This window comes from Mizuhopecten yessoensis, unplaced genomic scaffold, assembly GCF_002113885.1.
Source record: "Mizuhopecten yessoensis strain PY_sf001 unplaced genomic scaffold, ASM211388v2 scaffold3079, whole genome shotgun sequence".
NCBI lineage: Eukaryota > Metazoa > Mollusca > Bivalvia > Pectinida > Pectinidae > Mizuhopecten > Mizuhopecten yessoensis.
Window position 1 is genome coordinate 113272 of NW_018404865.1, and position 16346 is coordinate 129617.

Consider the following 16346-nt stretch of genomic DNA (forward strand, 5'->3'; position numbering starts at 1 on the left):
AATTAAGCACATTATCGGTCTCCAAATCCTACGAAAAATCTAAAAGTGTATGGAAGTATTAAAGACGATATAAAACATAGAAATAGAGGTACTGGATCCTTAACACAGGAGTCTGAAATTATATCATTTTTAATTATTATTAGGCTTATTAATTATTACGTTTCTCGTTAAAAAAACCGTAACAAGTTTACTTACTGTCAATATCAATTAGTCGTGTATTCGGTAAGCAGGTGGAAATACTTCTGACCATAACTTATTATTATCTGTGTGTCGCGTTGATCTGTTAGCGTACGTCAGGTCTTTGTGATGGATATATTACATGTACCAATATTTGATCGACCTTTATCTTTATAAATGACGAGACATTTCTGTTTGTTTCACACTCATCCATTATGCAAACGAAATGGCAAAATTTAAATAATTCTTATGTGCCTCGATTCTCGTAGCCTACAGTGTACTGACATTTCTTCCTATACATTGTGGGTATGTTCGTTTCGTTTTAGATAGGTTATATGCTTCCGCTTTTTATGTGAACCCGTTCTTGTCACCACAAACGAATCACCGTTTGTAAGCGTCATCCGTAGCACTTCCGTACCGTTTGCGTAACACTTCCGTACCGTTTGCGGAGCACTTGCGTACCATTTCCGTACCGTTTGCGTAGCACTTGCGTACCATTTCCGTACCATTTGCGTAGCACGTCCGTACCGTTTGCATCCAAGGTGGAACAGCGAACGTGTACGGGTCTGTAGCTTTGTGTATACCTTTGTGTATACCTTTGGTGAAGTTACATCTATAAAACAAAAATGTTGTGTCTCGATGTCGGCATGTCAGAAGTTATATTTTTCATCTGAAAATCCCATCTCCATCACATTAAAATTAGTGGACACCATGTTATGCAGGCATCCCCATTGGAAATCACTACATTTTCCGTTAGCAATTGGTATGTTTACTATTTTCAATATGCTTTCCCAATAGAATATTTCATTTTCATAAAATGTGTCCCACTTTTATTTAGCGTTTGGTTTGTATTCTTTATCTAGTTTTATCTTTTATATTTTGGTGGTCTTTGTTTCCAAATACAACTGAACATAATGACATAGCTTCTGCATTGGAAAACAAGTGCAGAGCGGTGCTTGTCCTGCTGGATTTGTCAGCTGCATTTGATTTCATCGACCATGGCATACTTTATAAACGTCCGGAGTACTCTTATGGAGTGACTGATATCGCACTATACAGTCTTATCTGAGTGAACGACGACAGTGTGTTGCCATCTGATCTACTACCTCACAGGACAAAGTACTAGACTTAGGGGCTCCTCAAGGGTCGGTGTTAGGACCACGAAAATATTGTCTGTACTCAAATCCGATCGAAGAGATTTGTCGTCGCCATAGCCTTCGCTATCATTGCTATGCTGATGACACACAAATGTACGTGGTAATCAAACCACAGGGCAGTTGGGATACAATAACAGAAAATCTGGAAGCTTGACTGAAAGATATCAGTACCTGGATGAACGCCAACATGCTAAGGCTTAACCAGGAAAGACGGAACTAATCGTCTTTTCCCCAAAGTGTCAGCAAGCAATGGCTCTCCAGCTCAAAGTCGGTGCCATAACTATTGAGACTGTCCCAGCTATTAAAAACCTAGGGTATACTTTGATAGTTTACTGAACATAGAGAAACAAGTGAACGCTATTGCTAAATCCTGTTCCTACAAAAATGTACCATTTCAGGAACATCGGCTGTATCCGGCAGTTAATAGTGCAGATGCATGCAATATTTTAGTGCATTCACTTGTTACCTCTCGGTTTGAATAAAGTAACGCCCTGCTCTGTGGTATATCTGACAAACTAACTTGTCGTCTGCAGAGGGTCCAGAACACTGCAGCACTGTTGGTTACTCGTACTCGCAAGAGAGCACATCACACCTGTACTATATTCATTGCACTGGTTACCTGTTCGATACAGGTCGCAGTACAAAATTTTGTTGTACACATACAAGGCACTGAATGGAACAGCTCCACAGTACCTACAGGAGCTTGTTACCCTGTATCAGCCGTCAAGATCACTGCGGTCGGAGTCAGAATCATTGCTGAGAAAAATATTACTGATAAATAGATCAGTAATATTTTTCTCAGGAGGCCCTAGAATGCATTGAAAGAATTGATGATATCTTTCAATTTAAAGACAGTACCAGCAAAACAAAAAACGAATAGAAATGGTTTGATGTACAATTGCTTGGGTTTTGGAAAAAGCTTTATAATATACACATAAAATTACTGATATTTTTAAAATCTACCCTCAATACTCAAAAATGTTTTATTTTACTAGTTTATATGAATGTTTCATGATTCTTTATATGTGTAAGTATTTGCAAAATCACCCCCAGTCAATTATATTCAGTTTTCTAACAAAAACCTATTCCAGTTTTACTCCATTTGAGATTATTATTTTAATTTACTCAGGAATGTGCTTCAATATAATCAAAATGTTATTCCAAAACTGTCATTCCATACATTTTACAAGTGTTATTGTAAATCCATGACTTTTTATATAAAACTTAGTGTAACTTTTCCTGCCACATGACAATATCTGTTTGTAAATGTATATATGTAGAGTATTTACCTTTTACATGTACCAATGTTAGTTAATAATACTCAATATATCTGTTATCATTCAGGTTCTGTTCAGGTTTTTTGACAAAAGAAATACATTTCATGTATTTTAAAACCTACCTCAATACTTTCCTTGATAATAAACATTCCTTAATTGATGACTTTTTTTTAATGTGAAAATTCCATTTAAATGTTAAACAGTATTTTTATAAAGCTCAGTAAAACTTTTACATCATGTGTCAATATTTGTTAGTTTTGCATAAATATAGATAAATGTTTAGGTTTTGAATAATTCCTATTTTTTTTAAATGATATCATGTACCAATGAAAGACAATTGTTGTGTAGTTCGTTTTGTTAAATAGATTGATATATGCAAGCTAATGATTAGGTTGTGATAAAAATGTTATGTGACAATGATAGTTTGTTTTTTGATAATACTCAATATATTTTTATGATAGTAGGTGTTCAGGTTCTTTTCAGGTTTTTTGACAAAAGAAACCCATTTCATGTATTTTCAAACCTACCTCAATTCTTTCCTTGATAATAAACATTCCTAAATTGATGACTTTTTTTTAATGAGAAAATTCCATTTTAAAGTTAAACAGTATTTTCATAAAACTCAGTAAAACTTTTGCATCATGTATCAGGTTGTAAATATTAGTAGCAATACACTTTTAATTCTAACAAATGTTATCTTCCTTTAACTGTAAACCTTCTCTAAATTTTACATGTGCTATTAGTAACTTTCTACATTGATAACTTTTTTAGTGTAATACCATTACATAAGTTATTAGTGGCTTTCTAAATTGATATTTTTTTTTGATATGATAATACCATTACATGTATTGAAGTTAAACAGTAATTTTATTAAGACTCTAGTTGTTGTTATTGTAGTGATAAAGTTACTAAACACTTTTGTATATGCATTTTATTAAAAATCTAAAGCTAAAATATCAGAAATCACATTTAAATTGTGAATGTATTCACTTATTCGAAAATATAGGAATAAAAGAAATTTTACACATTTTGTTTTGGTTTTGTTACACTTCTGTAGAGAAACTGGTTTCTGCTGTGTTTTCCATTTAAAACCAAAACCAAATGAAATGTGGGAACCGTACACATCGTATAAATGTGCCCGTTGACGGGTTTAACGACACAGATCCTATCGAGACACGGCTGAACAGTCTACTGATAACTATCTACATCACTTAATCATTGCTCTATTCATATAAAAAATCTATAAACTGTGGGGGTCATATACGCGCTTAGCAAAATGGTGTCTTCTCACCTAGCCAACATTTGGTATTTTTGTTACCTACAGGTAAGATTTTCATATTGGCCAGGCGCTATAGTCAGACTCATAAAAGTAGATAACTTGAGACTATATAATATGTAACTGATTATTTATTTATTTACCAAACATTCAAACATAAATACTATGAAATACATACTCAGTACATGCATTCTTTATATAGCACTAACATATATAAAAATATAACAAAGTAATTGTATTATACCTATTACAACAGAAAAATATTAAAATATTAGGTGCTTAGTTTTACAAATATCACATTACCTACAAATGTATAACAAGTTTAAGTACAGATATTAAAGTATTTAAAAGCAATATTTGGCACTAAAACATATTCTTATATAAACAGCACACCAGTCCAAAGAGATATACATCTGTAAAAAGTCAAAAACCTATTGCACATAAAAAATACATATTTCAAGAATTATTTTGGCTTAATAATTACATGTACCTCTAAAAGACAATTAATACATATAAATATGACATATATAAAGCACTAAAAGTTTGGGTCAATTTTGAAGACCTGAGCTAAACAGTTTTTGAGATGCTGAATCAACATGCACGTGTTGACCGTATCATGCACTATCTCAGTCTAAATGGAGTAAGTGGGATGCTGAATCAGCATACGTGTTCACATGAATATGTCCGTTCTGGAACCTGTCCTTGAGCTGAGTAAGGCGCTCATCCAAACGTCGATACTTCTTCTTTCTTGGTGGTGATTTTCCTCCAGCACACAGTTGAATCATCCTAACTTCTTCAGCAGCCTGTAATTTCTGGAGCAACTTCACAATCGCATAAATGTTCGGGCGTGCATGCTTGCACATCCTGTTTACTTTACTGTGCCATACTTCTACGTGGTTAGTTGTACGATGCCCGGTGTTTTCATAGTGGTTCCACAGATCCAGCTGCTGTCCTTCCACCCACGTTTCTGTGACATAGTCCCTGAAACGGATAACCTCTGGGCTGTTGTCCTCATTGTCATCAAGAGCATTGAACCAAACGTCCTCCAATTGTCGGGTCGGAACCATGGGTAGGACAGCAGCTCTTCTTACCTTTACCGAATGGAAAACATACATGCAATACATTTCTGAAATTAGAAGAATTTGAACCATATAATTATTATAGAGGCTGCGATCTGTTTAGACTTTAGCTCTACTCCTGTATAATGCGGACTTGCAACTTTCAAATGTTGGTATTTTTTTATCATGTCCTCAACATCATCATCATAGTCTCTGTCACGGAGATTGCCAAGTTCCTCTTCAAATATTGCCGGGATAGCATTGACTTCATCTCGACAACGCTTTTTAACATTTACAATAAATGAGTCAGCTGCTAGCGAAATAGTACTAAGAGGATGGTTGTGATGTTGGTGCCCAAATACAACTGGAATGTTATCCAGGGTTGTAAATGTTGCTTGACACTGCCGTAAAACACATCTCCAATGAACACGGTTATCCCGTCTTGTCCGGATAGAAAATTTGTAGCCAGCATGTAGTAGGTACTAGCCACCTCTACTATTCTCTAAAAAGTCAACCTGTACTTGTGCATTGGCCATGGTAAAATGACTGATATATTTTCAAATTCATGATAAACAGGCTTAATAGTGTGAGCAGTATTACCTACCTAAAATCTACCTGTACCTGTATACATAGAAATATTATAATAGAGTTTAGTATATCTGAAACAGACTATAACTGAGGTTCACTCAGTTTGTTAAGATTGAAATGTTGGCCAGGTGACACTGGGTATATTTCAAATGTTGGCTAGGTGAGAAGCAATCAGCAAAGTAGCCCTCGTTACCGTCGAAAACACCATACATATGTAACGCATGGCTTACACAATTGATAAGTCTCAATCTGTTGCCTTGGGGAGGACTAATTGTAACAATAGATCAGCGTAAAACTGAAAACTGTCAGTCTCTATAGGTATTGCCGGATTAACCACAATCACGTCTAATTTATGTTCGGGTTGCTTTAGGGGAATTTTTAAGTAAAGTGATTTTCAAATAAAGAACTTACATGTTAAATCGAAATTATCTGGAACTCACAAGTTTATGAAACAGTCCTGACAAAGGTCATTTTTACAGACTGAACAAATAATAAATTTAGTGTCAATCTTCAGATATTCCTCTGCCCAGTAAAACGTTCTAGTCGTCATATTAAACGAATTAATTTTAGAAATGGCTATTTTACAAAGGTGAACTTTCAATCAGGTCAGTGAAGTAAAACCAGACAGACATACAATAATAAGGATATATTTGAACATTCTAATTCACTAACGATTCGGATTAAATACTAGTTTGTAAATGAGATGCCCTATATATATTTGAACTGTAATTACTATTGACATCGTAAAGGTATTACATATCTGTAAAGTAAACACATGTATTGCGGAACTTACTATTAAAACAGATATGTGTATCGAGATTCACATCGTATTGAATGTATTGAGCTGTGAGAGTGTGAAAGTCGAGAGTATTATGAAACCTGGCCAGGTGGTTGCGAATGGGTATGAGTGCTTATATACATAAGGATTGTGTTGGTGGAAGTGTCTGGATGAAAGCCTGAATGAAAGGGGTATAAGAAAGTTATCGCATATATCTACCGTGGGTGTTCGACGTATGTGTTACCGCTGCTATTGGGACTCTGTGTTGTTATCCGGGCTCTTACTCTTTCTAACTTCCTTCCATACTTTAGTAACCGGTGTTTTCATTGGATGACCCCTACTCTCTGGTAAAACCGTTCTGATTGGCTATCGTGGTCTACATAACATACCCGCACATGGGAATTTGTGGAGCTGTACCAATAGCTTCGGCTGGGTATCTCCGTCTTTCTCTGTCTCTGTCATGTGTTGTGCTGTCATTATCTTCTGACCGGTCCGTGGTGCTAGGTGGGTGTTTGTGTGTTTCTGTCCTGTCCGGGGAAAGCCTTGCTAGCTGCCCGCTGTGTTTATACCGTCATGTAGTGCGTTTGTTTACACCTTTCCCGTACATGTCCCAGTAGTAGCCGGGTAGGGGCTGAATAGCTTGTGTCGTCTGTTTATGTATGTTATATGCTCTATGTAATAAATGTATTAAATGTTATACACTATGTGAGTTGTTTGTAATGGAAACCCTGGAACCCCAGGCTCAATGAACCTGGGTAAGCGAAGCCAGGACTTGCTCCTGCTACATACTGATACAGGGAACGGGATACGGGGTACAGGGTACGGGGTACTGGGTACGGGATACAGGGTATACGTACGGGATACGGGGTACGGGGTACGGGGTACGGAGTACGGGGAGTGGGGTACTGGGTACGGGATACAGGATACAGGGTACAGGGTACGGGATACAGGGTACAGGGTACGGGATACAGGGAACATGGTACGGGGTACAGGGTGCAGGATACATGGTACGGGGTACAGGGTACGGGATACAGGGTACGGGGTACAGGATACGGGATACAGGGTACATGGTACGGGGTACTGGTTACGGGATACAGGGTATACGTACGGGATACGGGGTACGGGGTACGGAGTACGGGGTACGGGGTACTGGGTACGGGATACAGGGTACAGGATACAGGGTACGGGATACAGGGAACATGGTACGGGGTACAGGGTACAGGATACATGGTACGGGGTACAGGGTACGGGATACAGGGTACGGGGTACAGGGTACAGGGTACATGGTACGGGGTACAGGATACAGGGTACGGGGTACGGGGTACAGGGTATAGGGTACTAGAATCAGGTACATGATGTAGCCTCCGATAACTATATCGTACGTGATACATGTGTGTTGCACGCCGATTTGGACATTGTGGCGATTGCAGATTCGCACCTAACATAGAATGCTAGGCTTCTTCTACCAGGATATACCTGCATAGGCCAGATTATACCTTTCTCAGTTTTGGGTAGACCTAGCACGGAGCAAGGAGACAGAGACCTAGACAAGCAAATACAGGGGTCATTTCAAAAACAGTTATTAAAGTGTCACATGTTTTAACATACATACATAACATATAGCCTTTACACAAGGTAATATAACATATAGCCTTTACACAAGGTAATATAACATATAGCCTTTGCACAAGGTAATATAACACATAGCCTTTACAAAAGGTAATATAGCATATAACCTTTACACAAGGTTATATAATATATAGCCTTTACATAGGGTAATATAACATACAGCCTTTATACAAGGTAACATAACATATAGCCTTTGCACAAGGGAACATAACACATAGCCTTTACACAAGGTAATATAACATATAGCCTTTACACAAGGTAATATAACATATATCCTTTAAACAAGGTAATATAACACATAGCCTTTACACAAGGTAATATAACATATAGCCTTTACACAAGGTAATATAACATATAGCCTTTACACAAGGTTATATAATATATAGCCTTTACACAAGGTAATATAACATATATCCTTTACACAAGGTAACATAGAGCCTTTACACAAGGTAATATAACATATAGCCTTTACACAAGGTAATATAACATATAGCCTTTTGTAAAGGCTATATGTTATATTACATAACATATAGCCTTTACACAAGGTCATATAACATATAGCCTTTATACAAGGTAATATAACATATAGCCTTTACACAAGGATATATAACATATAGCCTTTATACAAGGTAATATAGCATATAGCCTTTACACAAGGTAATATAACATATATCCTTTACACAAAGTAATATAGCATATAGCCTTTACACAAGGTAATAAAATATATAGCCTTTACACAAGGTAATATAACACATAGCCCTAACACAAGGTAATATAACATATAGCCTTACACAAGGTAATAAAATATATAGCCTTTACACAAGGTAATATCATATATATTCTTTACACACGGTAATATAACATATATCCTTTACACAAGGTAATATAACACATAGCCTTTACACAAGCTAATATAACATATAGCCTTTACACAAGGTAATATAACATATAGCCTTTATACAAGGTAATATAGCATATATCCTTTACACAAGGTAATATAACATATAGCCTTTCCACAAGGTAATATGATATATAGCCTTTACACAAGGTAATATAACATATAGACTTTACACAAGGTAATATAACATATAGCCTTCACACAAGGTAATATAACATATAGCCTTGTGTACAGGCTATATTTAACATATAGCCTTTACAAAAGGTAATATAACATATAGCCTTTACAAAAGGTAATACAACATATAGCCGTTACACAAGGTAATATAGCATATAACCTTTACACAAGGTAATATATCATATAGCCTTTACACAAGGTAATATCACATATAGCCTTTACACAAGGTAATATAACATACAGCCTTTACACAAGGTAATATGATATATAGCCTTTACACAAGGTAATATAACATATATAGCCTTTACACAAGGTAATATAACATATATCCTTTACACAAGGTAATATAACATATAGCCTTTACAAAAGGTAATACAACATATAGCCGTTACACAAGGTAATATAGCATATAACCTTTACACAAGGTTATATAACATATAGCCTTTACACAAGGTAATATAAAATATAGCCTTTAAACAGGGTAATATAACATACAGCCTTTACACAAGGTAATATGATATATAGCCTTTACACAAGGTAATATAACATATAGTCTTTACAAAAGGTAATATAACATATAGCCTTTACAAAAGGTAATATCCCATATAGCCTTTACAAAAGGTAATACAACATATAGCCTTTACACAAGGTAATATCACATATAGCCTTTACACAAGGTAATATAACATAAAGCCTTTATACAAGGTAATATAACATATAGCCTTTATACAAGGTAATATAACGTATATAGCCTTTACACAAGGTAATATAACATATAGTCTTTACAAAAGGTAATATAACATATAGCCTTTACAAAAGGTAATATCCCATATAGCCTTTACAAAAGGTAATACAACATATAGCCTTTACACAAGGTAATATAGCATATAACCTTTACACAAGGTTATATAACATATATCCTTTACACAAGGTAATATAACACATAGCCTTTACACAAGGTAATATAACATATAGCCTTCACACAAGGTAATATAACATATAGCCTTGTGTACAGGCTATATTTAACATATAGCCTTTACAAAAGGTAATATAACATATAGCCTTTACAAAAGGTAATATGATATATCGCCTTTACACAAGGTAATATAACATATATCCTTTACACAAGGTAATATAACACATAGCCTTTACACAAGGTAATATAACATATAGCCTTTACACAAGGTAATATAACATATAGCCTTCACACAAGGTAATATAACATATAGCCTTGTGTACAGGCTATATTTATAAAGTACTCTTGACAATACTAAATATTTTTAGCATTTTTTAAGGAAAATTTGAACCGTAGAGCTGATATCCCCAAGGTGATAATATGTAGTATCCACAGACACCGTATTGTATTAGATTATAATCATGTTTATAGATTCACTGTGACTAAATTGATATAGACATCCAAAAAAAACTGTGGATAAACTTGATAACGAAAACGTCACTCTTTGAAAGCGTAGTTTTTACAGAACGTATTACAACTTAATGCAAAGGATTTGAAAATAGACCTCAATGCTTTGTTTATAACGGATATAAAACAAACAAGTACATCCGAGACGTATAAAGTAAAAGATTGACAACTCAGGCAGATCTCACATGATCACACATAACAGTATTGTTATTGGAGATTAGTCGCGAGACTTGGGCTAGTGATGCGCATATAGGTAGTATCAGCGTTATAGATTATTTTCGTAATGGTGAAAAGTATTGGTGACAATGTTTACCTACGGATTTCCACAATTTAACCACGGACTGAAATTAAATTTTAATATTTGTCCATGTGAATATTGAAATATTTGTATATAAAGCAATACATGGGTAAGAATGAGAAATCAGTGCAATTATATGTGTTTGTTGTCTGTGAGAGTTCAGACATGAATTTCCCACGGTGTACGTGTCAAGTACTGTCAACATGTCATGAACCTTGTACCTGTTGGTAATGCTTCATACATTGCTACGCACTCTCAATGTTAAAAGTACGGATAGCTACCATTTCTACTGCGCTGGTGATCACCAGCCGTTCTTTATCATGGCAAACCTAACTGATATAGACAAACTATCAGTTTGAATTCATCATCTTGTTGTAGATAGCTGACACATTGTATCATTTCTACGGACTACCGTCGTACACAAAACCGCAAATTGGCTTCCTATACTAATTCATTCTATCTCTGACGTCATTTCGCATCTTGGGAATCCCCCACTTTTCAATCAGCTGCTGTAGACTTGCCAAAGTTCATGTTAGATACTTAATATAACTGAATTTTTATTGACTATTAACACAGCACATATTTTTACTCAAAGTCAGCAGCTGTGCCCTTACACTGTACGAAATGTTCAGATATATTTAGTAATTGTTAGAAGTGAAAGACGATTATCAAACCTGTTTCAGTCCTAACGGCGAAAAGTCCGTCACATTGTAAGCCAACATTTTCTAGTATATATATGTATACATGTATATATCGTGTATAACTTAATTAAGCAATTTTTAGCAGGGATTAATGCTGTGTTCTGTACACTTGACAGGTTTTCCCGCTGGAGGTTGCTGCTAACCACAATTTTGCACGTCTATTCTTCGTGCGCCCCAAACAAATATTGTTATACTTTATTTTAGTACTTTAAGCAGTGGTTAACACTCTGTTCTGTATGCTTTACATGAAGGAGGTTCTTTGTTGTTGCTATCTACAATACAACACGTCTTTTTTATATGTGCCCAAATCAAATCAAATAATAATCAAGTATTTTATTTGTTTAGCAGAGTTTAACACTGTTGCTTGTATGATTGACCTTTTTTTCTCGATTTAGATTATTTTTGTTGCTTTATACAATATGACACGTCTGTGCAAAAAAATAAAATATATTGTTTTGAAGGTCTCATAGCAATTTTAGCGGGGTTTAACATTTTGCTCTGTATGCCTGGCAGGTTTTCTAAGTAATGGTTCCTTCCGTTGCCATCTACAATCAGGGACGTTTATTCTATCCGTGTTTAAATCAATAAATATAATATTTATAAGTTAATGCAGTACTATTAAGCAGTGTTTTACACAGTGGTCTGTGTAGGCCTGGCAGGTTTTCCCGATGGAGATTCCTTGTTGTTACTATCTAAAATACGGCACATCTAATTTATACGTGCCCGAAACAAAGTTTAGTTTTTAAGTTATTTAAGTACTTTTTAACAGGATTTAACACTGTGTCTTGTATCCTTGGCAGGTTTTCCAAGCGGAAGTCCCTGAAACTTTTACTACTCATGAGTCTTTTTGTTGCTATCTACAAAATGATACTGTATCTGTATGCGGACACCGACCCATCCGTTTTCAAATCGGATTCTCCCAAGTTGGAACAGGTACAGGAAACTATAGAAGTGCATTATTATAACAAACCACCGTCCGTTTCACTCCAAACCTTCAGTAGGTGCCCGGATCGCTGTAATATGACTCATGGTAAGTCCAGTTACAAATCTAAGAAAATCGTTATTTTTCATGGACCAGATTTGAGGGGGACGCCACCGAGGAAATATCCCGGATAACTTTGGATTATGCAAGCAATGGAACCACCTATACTTTTTGCAAAGCAATTAAAATCTTGGACACGTGTTTTTAACTGGACTCTCGTGCATCGACGGGATTCAGATGTATTTACACCATACGGGTCGTATGCACCAATAATGTCAAAGTCGGACAAAGCCACCACAACTTTTGATTGGGATGCTAAAGACAAGATGGCGGCTTGGTTTGTTTCTCACTGTAACGTGCAAAGTCGTCGACTGGAATATGTGCGGCACCTTCAGCGGGATGTTAGCGTCCATGTTTATGGTAAATGTGGCAACATGAGTTGTCCCCGCTCAATCCACAACAATTGTCTGAATCAACTGCAGACTCGTTATAAATTTTATTTGGCTTTCGAGAACAGTCTCTGTGCAGATTACCTCACGGAAAAAGTTTCTAAGCTCTTACAGGACGGGATTGACGTAATACCGGTTGTACGGGGAACGGGAGACCTGTACAAGATGCACCTTCCTCCCGGTTCATATATTAATGCGCATGACTACACTATAAAGGGCCTGGCACAGAAAATGCAATCTATTTCACAAAACCGAACAGAGTTTGAGAAATATTTTTCCTGGCGGAAACATTACTACGCGGAGGAAATCGATCTGTTTTATTGTGATCTTTGTAAGAAGTTGCACAGCGCCTACAAATACAAGCGTTTGTATGAATCAGTTACTGATTGGCTGTTTGACCATCCAGATCATCGGAACTGTCGTGAACCAGTTGATATCTGAGATTAAGGTGTAAATGGCAATTGACAGTTTTTACTCGAGAAAAATTTATTGAGAAAATGCCAGAACATTCATACAATTGGTATTGAAATGACGTGAGTTCAGAGGTGAGAAAACTTACACTATTACGAGATTAAAGTGTCGTATTAATGTCAATAGACATAACTAGTTTTTATTCTTACACGATAATAAAATATTGTGAAAATGCCACAAAATCATACCGTAATAAAATGATGTTAGTTCACAGGCGAGACAACTTACATGAATTGGATTTGTTTATTATGCATAATTTTGTTGATGAAAGAAATATATGATTTTAGCAAGTGATATCCATATAGGCTGTAATTCTTGTGTAGCACATGTTGACTTAATCATAATTAAGACGTCAAAATTGTAATATTTGATATCACTCAAAAGAGATGGCTGTTCCATTCATTGAACAAGTATAAATGATGCATACATGTATTCTAACTTGAACTAAATTCTATTATTTTATATTTCCACATGCGAAATCCTCTACTTTTACACACTATATATATATATACATATATATATATATATATATTTAATGTTTGAGATGTATGTGATATTGAGGAAGCGAACACGTGTACTATTTTAATTTTGATTTGGTGGTGTATTTACATTGCGGGATAATAATAATGATAATGTGCGGTTTTAATCAGTACTGTTTCAAAGTAGACATTACGTTAACATTTTTTATAATATATATATATATATATATTCATCTTTATACATAAAATGTTTAGGTTAGAACTATCTAGGTTGTGGTAATATTCCTCGTTTGTATTTTTGTGTGTGATGGTATGAGTTAAGACGTTAATGAATATGTATACATTGATAAGTTTATAATCCAGAACACAGACTATGTGTAGTGCTACAGTTTTGCTAAACAATTCCTGTGCCATGTGTTGTATCTGCAGTAAACAGGTAATCCATGTGTGTCCTTATTGGTCTGCAGTTTGTTTCTATTTGTCATTTGTTTTTTCCTCTGTTTATATGAAAGTTACGAAAGGAGACGCACAGTATCTTAATTACAAAAACAAAGTACAAGGGTCGTTATGTAAATAAAACATTTGTTATTTTTAATTCACACTAATAGCCGGGTGTGAAAACGTTTGCCGCAAGCCTTTTGATCACCACGCGACTAACGAATGCTTACTTTGCTGAACAATATTGGCCAATTCTACATTTATATCAGTAACCTGTTTGATTTTACGACATTAAAGGAACCACATAAGAAACGTCAATGCAAATATATAGAGACTAAATGCCTTGACATTGAGGTATATTTGAAAAATAAGTAGCTCGTTCTTTCGGATCTACCTCAAATTAGACATAAAGAAGAGTCTCTAGATCTGTGAAAAACTGACTCCGTCTTCCAAGTGATATTTTCAAGGTTTTTCTCCCCGTAAATTGTCACTGCGGTCATATAGAAACGCGATATATTCCATCATCGTTTTCGTCAATGGTCCATATGTCACTGTTTAATTTTATCTACCCAAACTTGGCGACCTCATGGCTTCAAGAACAATTCAAATTTACTGCATTCTGATTTGTTAATATCTGAAATGATGTGACGAAACTTATAATGGAGTGGAATGACCGATACAAAATCCGGACTAAAGATATATATATATGTGTATGTAAAAGAGATAAGTGTTATATAACTAAAAATATTCTTACATCCCTATGATAAACAGGTTTTCAAAATAGACCCGCTTTAAATCAAGCCTTTTATTTATTTCAGTCAAATGTATCTCGAAAATAAAAATCCCTGTTTTTCCAAATAATGGACCTTGCTAATCAGCGATCATTTTGTGTTGAAATAATATCTTAAAATATTTAGAGCTATTTTTTCAGAGGAAATTACACGTCGAGTGTTTGACGATAAATTGCTTTGAATATTCTTAGAAATATTCAACTATAAATCAGACCGTTTCAATAGCTCCTAGTGAAAATATCACAGCGTTGTTAACAGGCCAGTGTCGAAAAAAAACAACCTTAGATTTCTTACAAAAACGAACAAAACGATTGACAATTCCTGTATACTAGATAGAGAAAGAGATCGTCACTTACCCTCACTAAGATAGACCGGGTTAATTCATGTCACTTGTTTCAAGATCGTTGTATACTAAATAAAATGTAATTGTATGTATTATGTGTTAAGTTATTGTTATGCTTTCAAAACGACAGCGGAAGTTCTCGATAAGAATAACTAAGTAACTGTTTGCGTCTTTAAGAAATGCAGCTTCCTATGCAAACGGCGCAGTTCTGCTAAAGTTTAATGGGTCATTGATATGTTACGCTTGATTCAAAACATCACATTTTCAGCTTCGAAAGTCTTATTGCCTGTTATGATCCTACACAAGGCAACGCCTTTTTTAATTGACAAAAAATGTCAAGCTTTACAATAAGAGCATTACCCTTGTGAAGTCAATAAAGAGATGCACTCGATTACAGATATATTCAAAATAGAACATTCCCTTTTCATCACGGCCTCGTCTCAAGTCAGTGATTCCATTGTCAGTACAGTCTTTGTCATTTATCAAACTATACTCATCTTTGTGATTTCTGCAAAAGAAAAAGATCATGCTCCTTGTAAATACATCAAAAGGACACACTCCATTATCGTTTAATCAAAAGGACACGTCATTGTGGCAATAAAGCAACATGACACACCTCTTTCTCATTAGGAGACACCACTTTCTCATTAAAAGAAAACACGCCCACATCCCAATGTCAATAAATCAAATGGGCCCGCCACGTTGTCAATGAAAAATTAGACAAGAGGAAAATTATTTTACAAAACAAGAAAGACTTTGATAGAATGCTTGAAGAGGAATTCATTTTAATAAAATTTCAACAAGAAACTAACATTGTATCATTCTAAATAGTCAAAAAAGGAAATTAAGAGTTGGTGAAACTTAAATAACTGGTTACATAACTATCTTTTTAAATTCTGAGAAATCAATGTAAAATTCAGAAATAAATATTTAAGTCATTAGATTTTGTCGTTTTA

The 16346-nt window shown here is 35.1% G+C and overlaps 2 protein-coding genes across 2 annotated transcripts; one reads left to right on the plus strand and one right to left on the minus strand.

Moving 5' to 3' along the window:
* Positions 1 to 4457: 4457 nt before the first annotated feature.
* Positions 4458 to 6788, minus strand: LOC110446943. The gene is made up of 2 exons (XM_021492290.1): positions 6701 to 6788; positions 4458 to 5013 (listed from the first exon to the last, which is right to left on the minus strand). Exons 1-2 carry the CDS (start codon positions 6786 to 6788, stop codon positions 4514 to 4516), a joined length of 588 nt encoding a protein of 195 aa, XP_021347965.1. The 3' UTR covers positions 4458 to 4513.
* A 5903-nt stretch (positions 6789 to 12691) lies between these two features.
* Positions 12692 to 13309, plus strand: LOC110446944 (alpha-(1,3)-fucosyltransferase C-like). The gene has a single exon (XM_021492291.1). It carries the CDS (start codon positions 12692 to 12694, stop codon positions 13307 to 13309), a length of 618 nt encoding a protein of 205 aa, XP_021347966.1.
* Positions 13310 to 16346: the final 3037 nt, after the last annotated feature.

Bases quoted from the DNA above. Each gene is read 5' to 3' on its own strand.
- LOC110446944 (XM_021492291.1), top strand. From the start codon at position 12,692: ATGTCAAAGTCGGACAAAGCCACCACAACTTTTGATTGGGATGCTAAA.
- LOC110446943 (XM_021492290.1), bottom strand. From the start codon at position 6,788: ATGACAGCACAACACATGACAGAGACAGAGAAAGACGGAGATACCCAG. The intron at 5,014-6,700 runs GTATGTTATGTA...TTCTAATTTCAG, and splicing joins CCACAAATTCCCATGTGCGG to AAATGTATTGCATGTATGTT.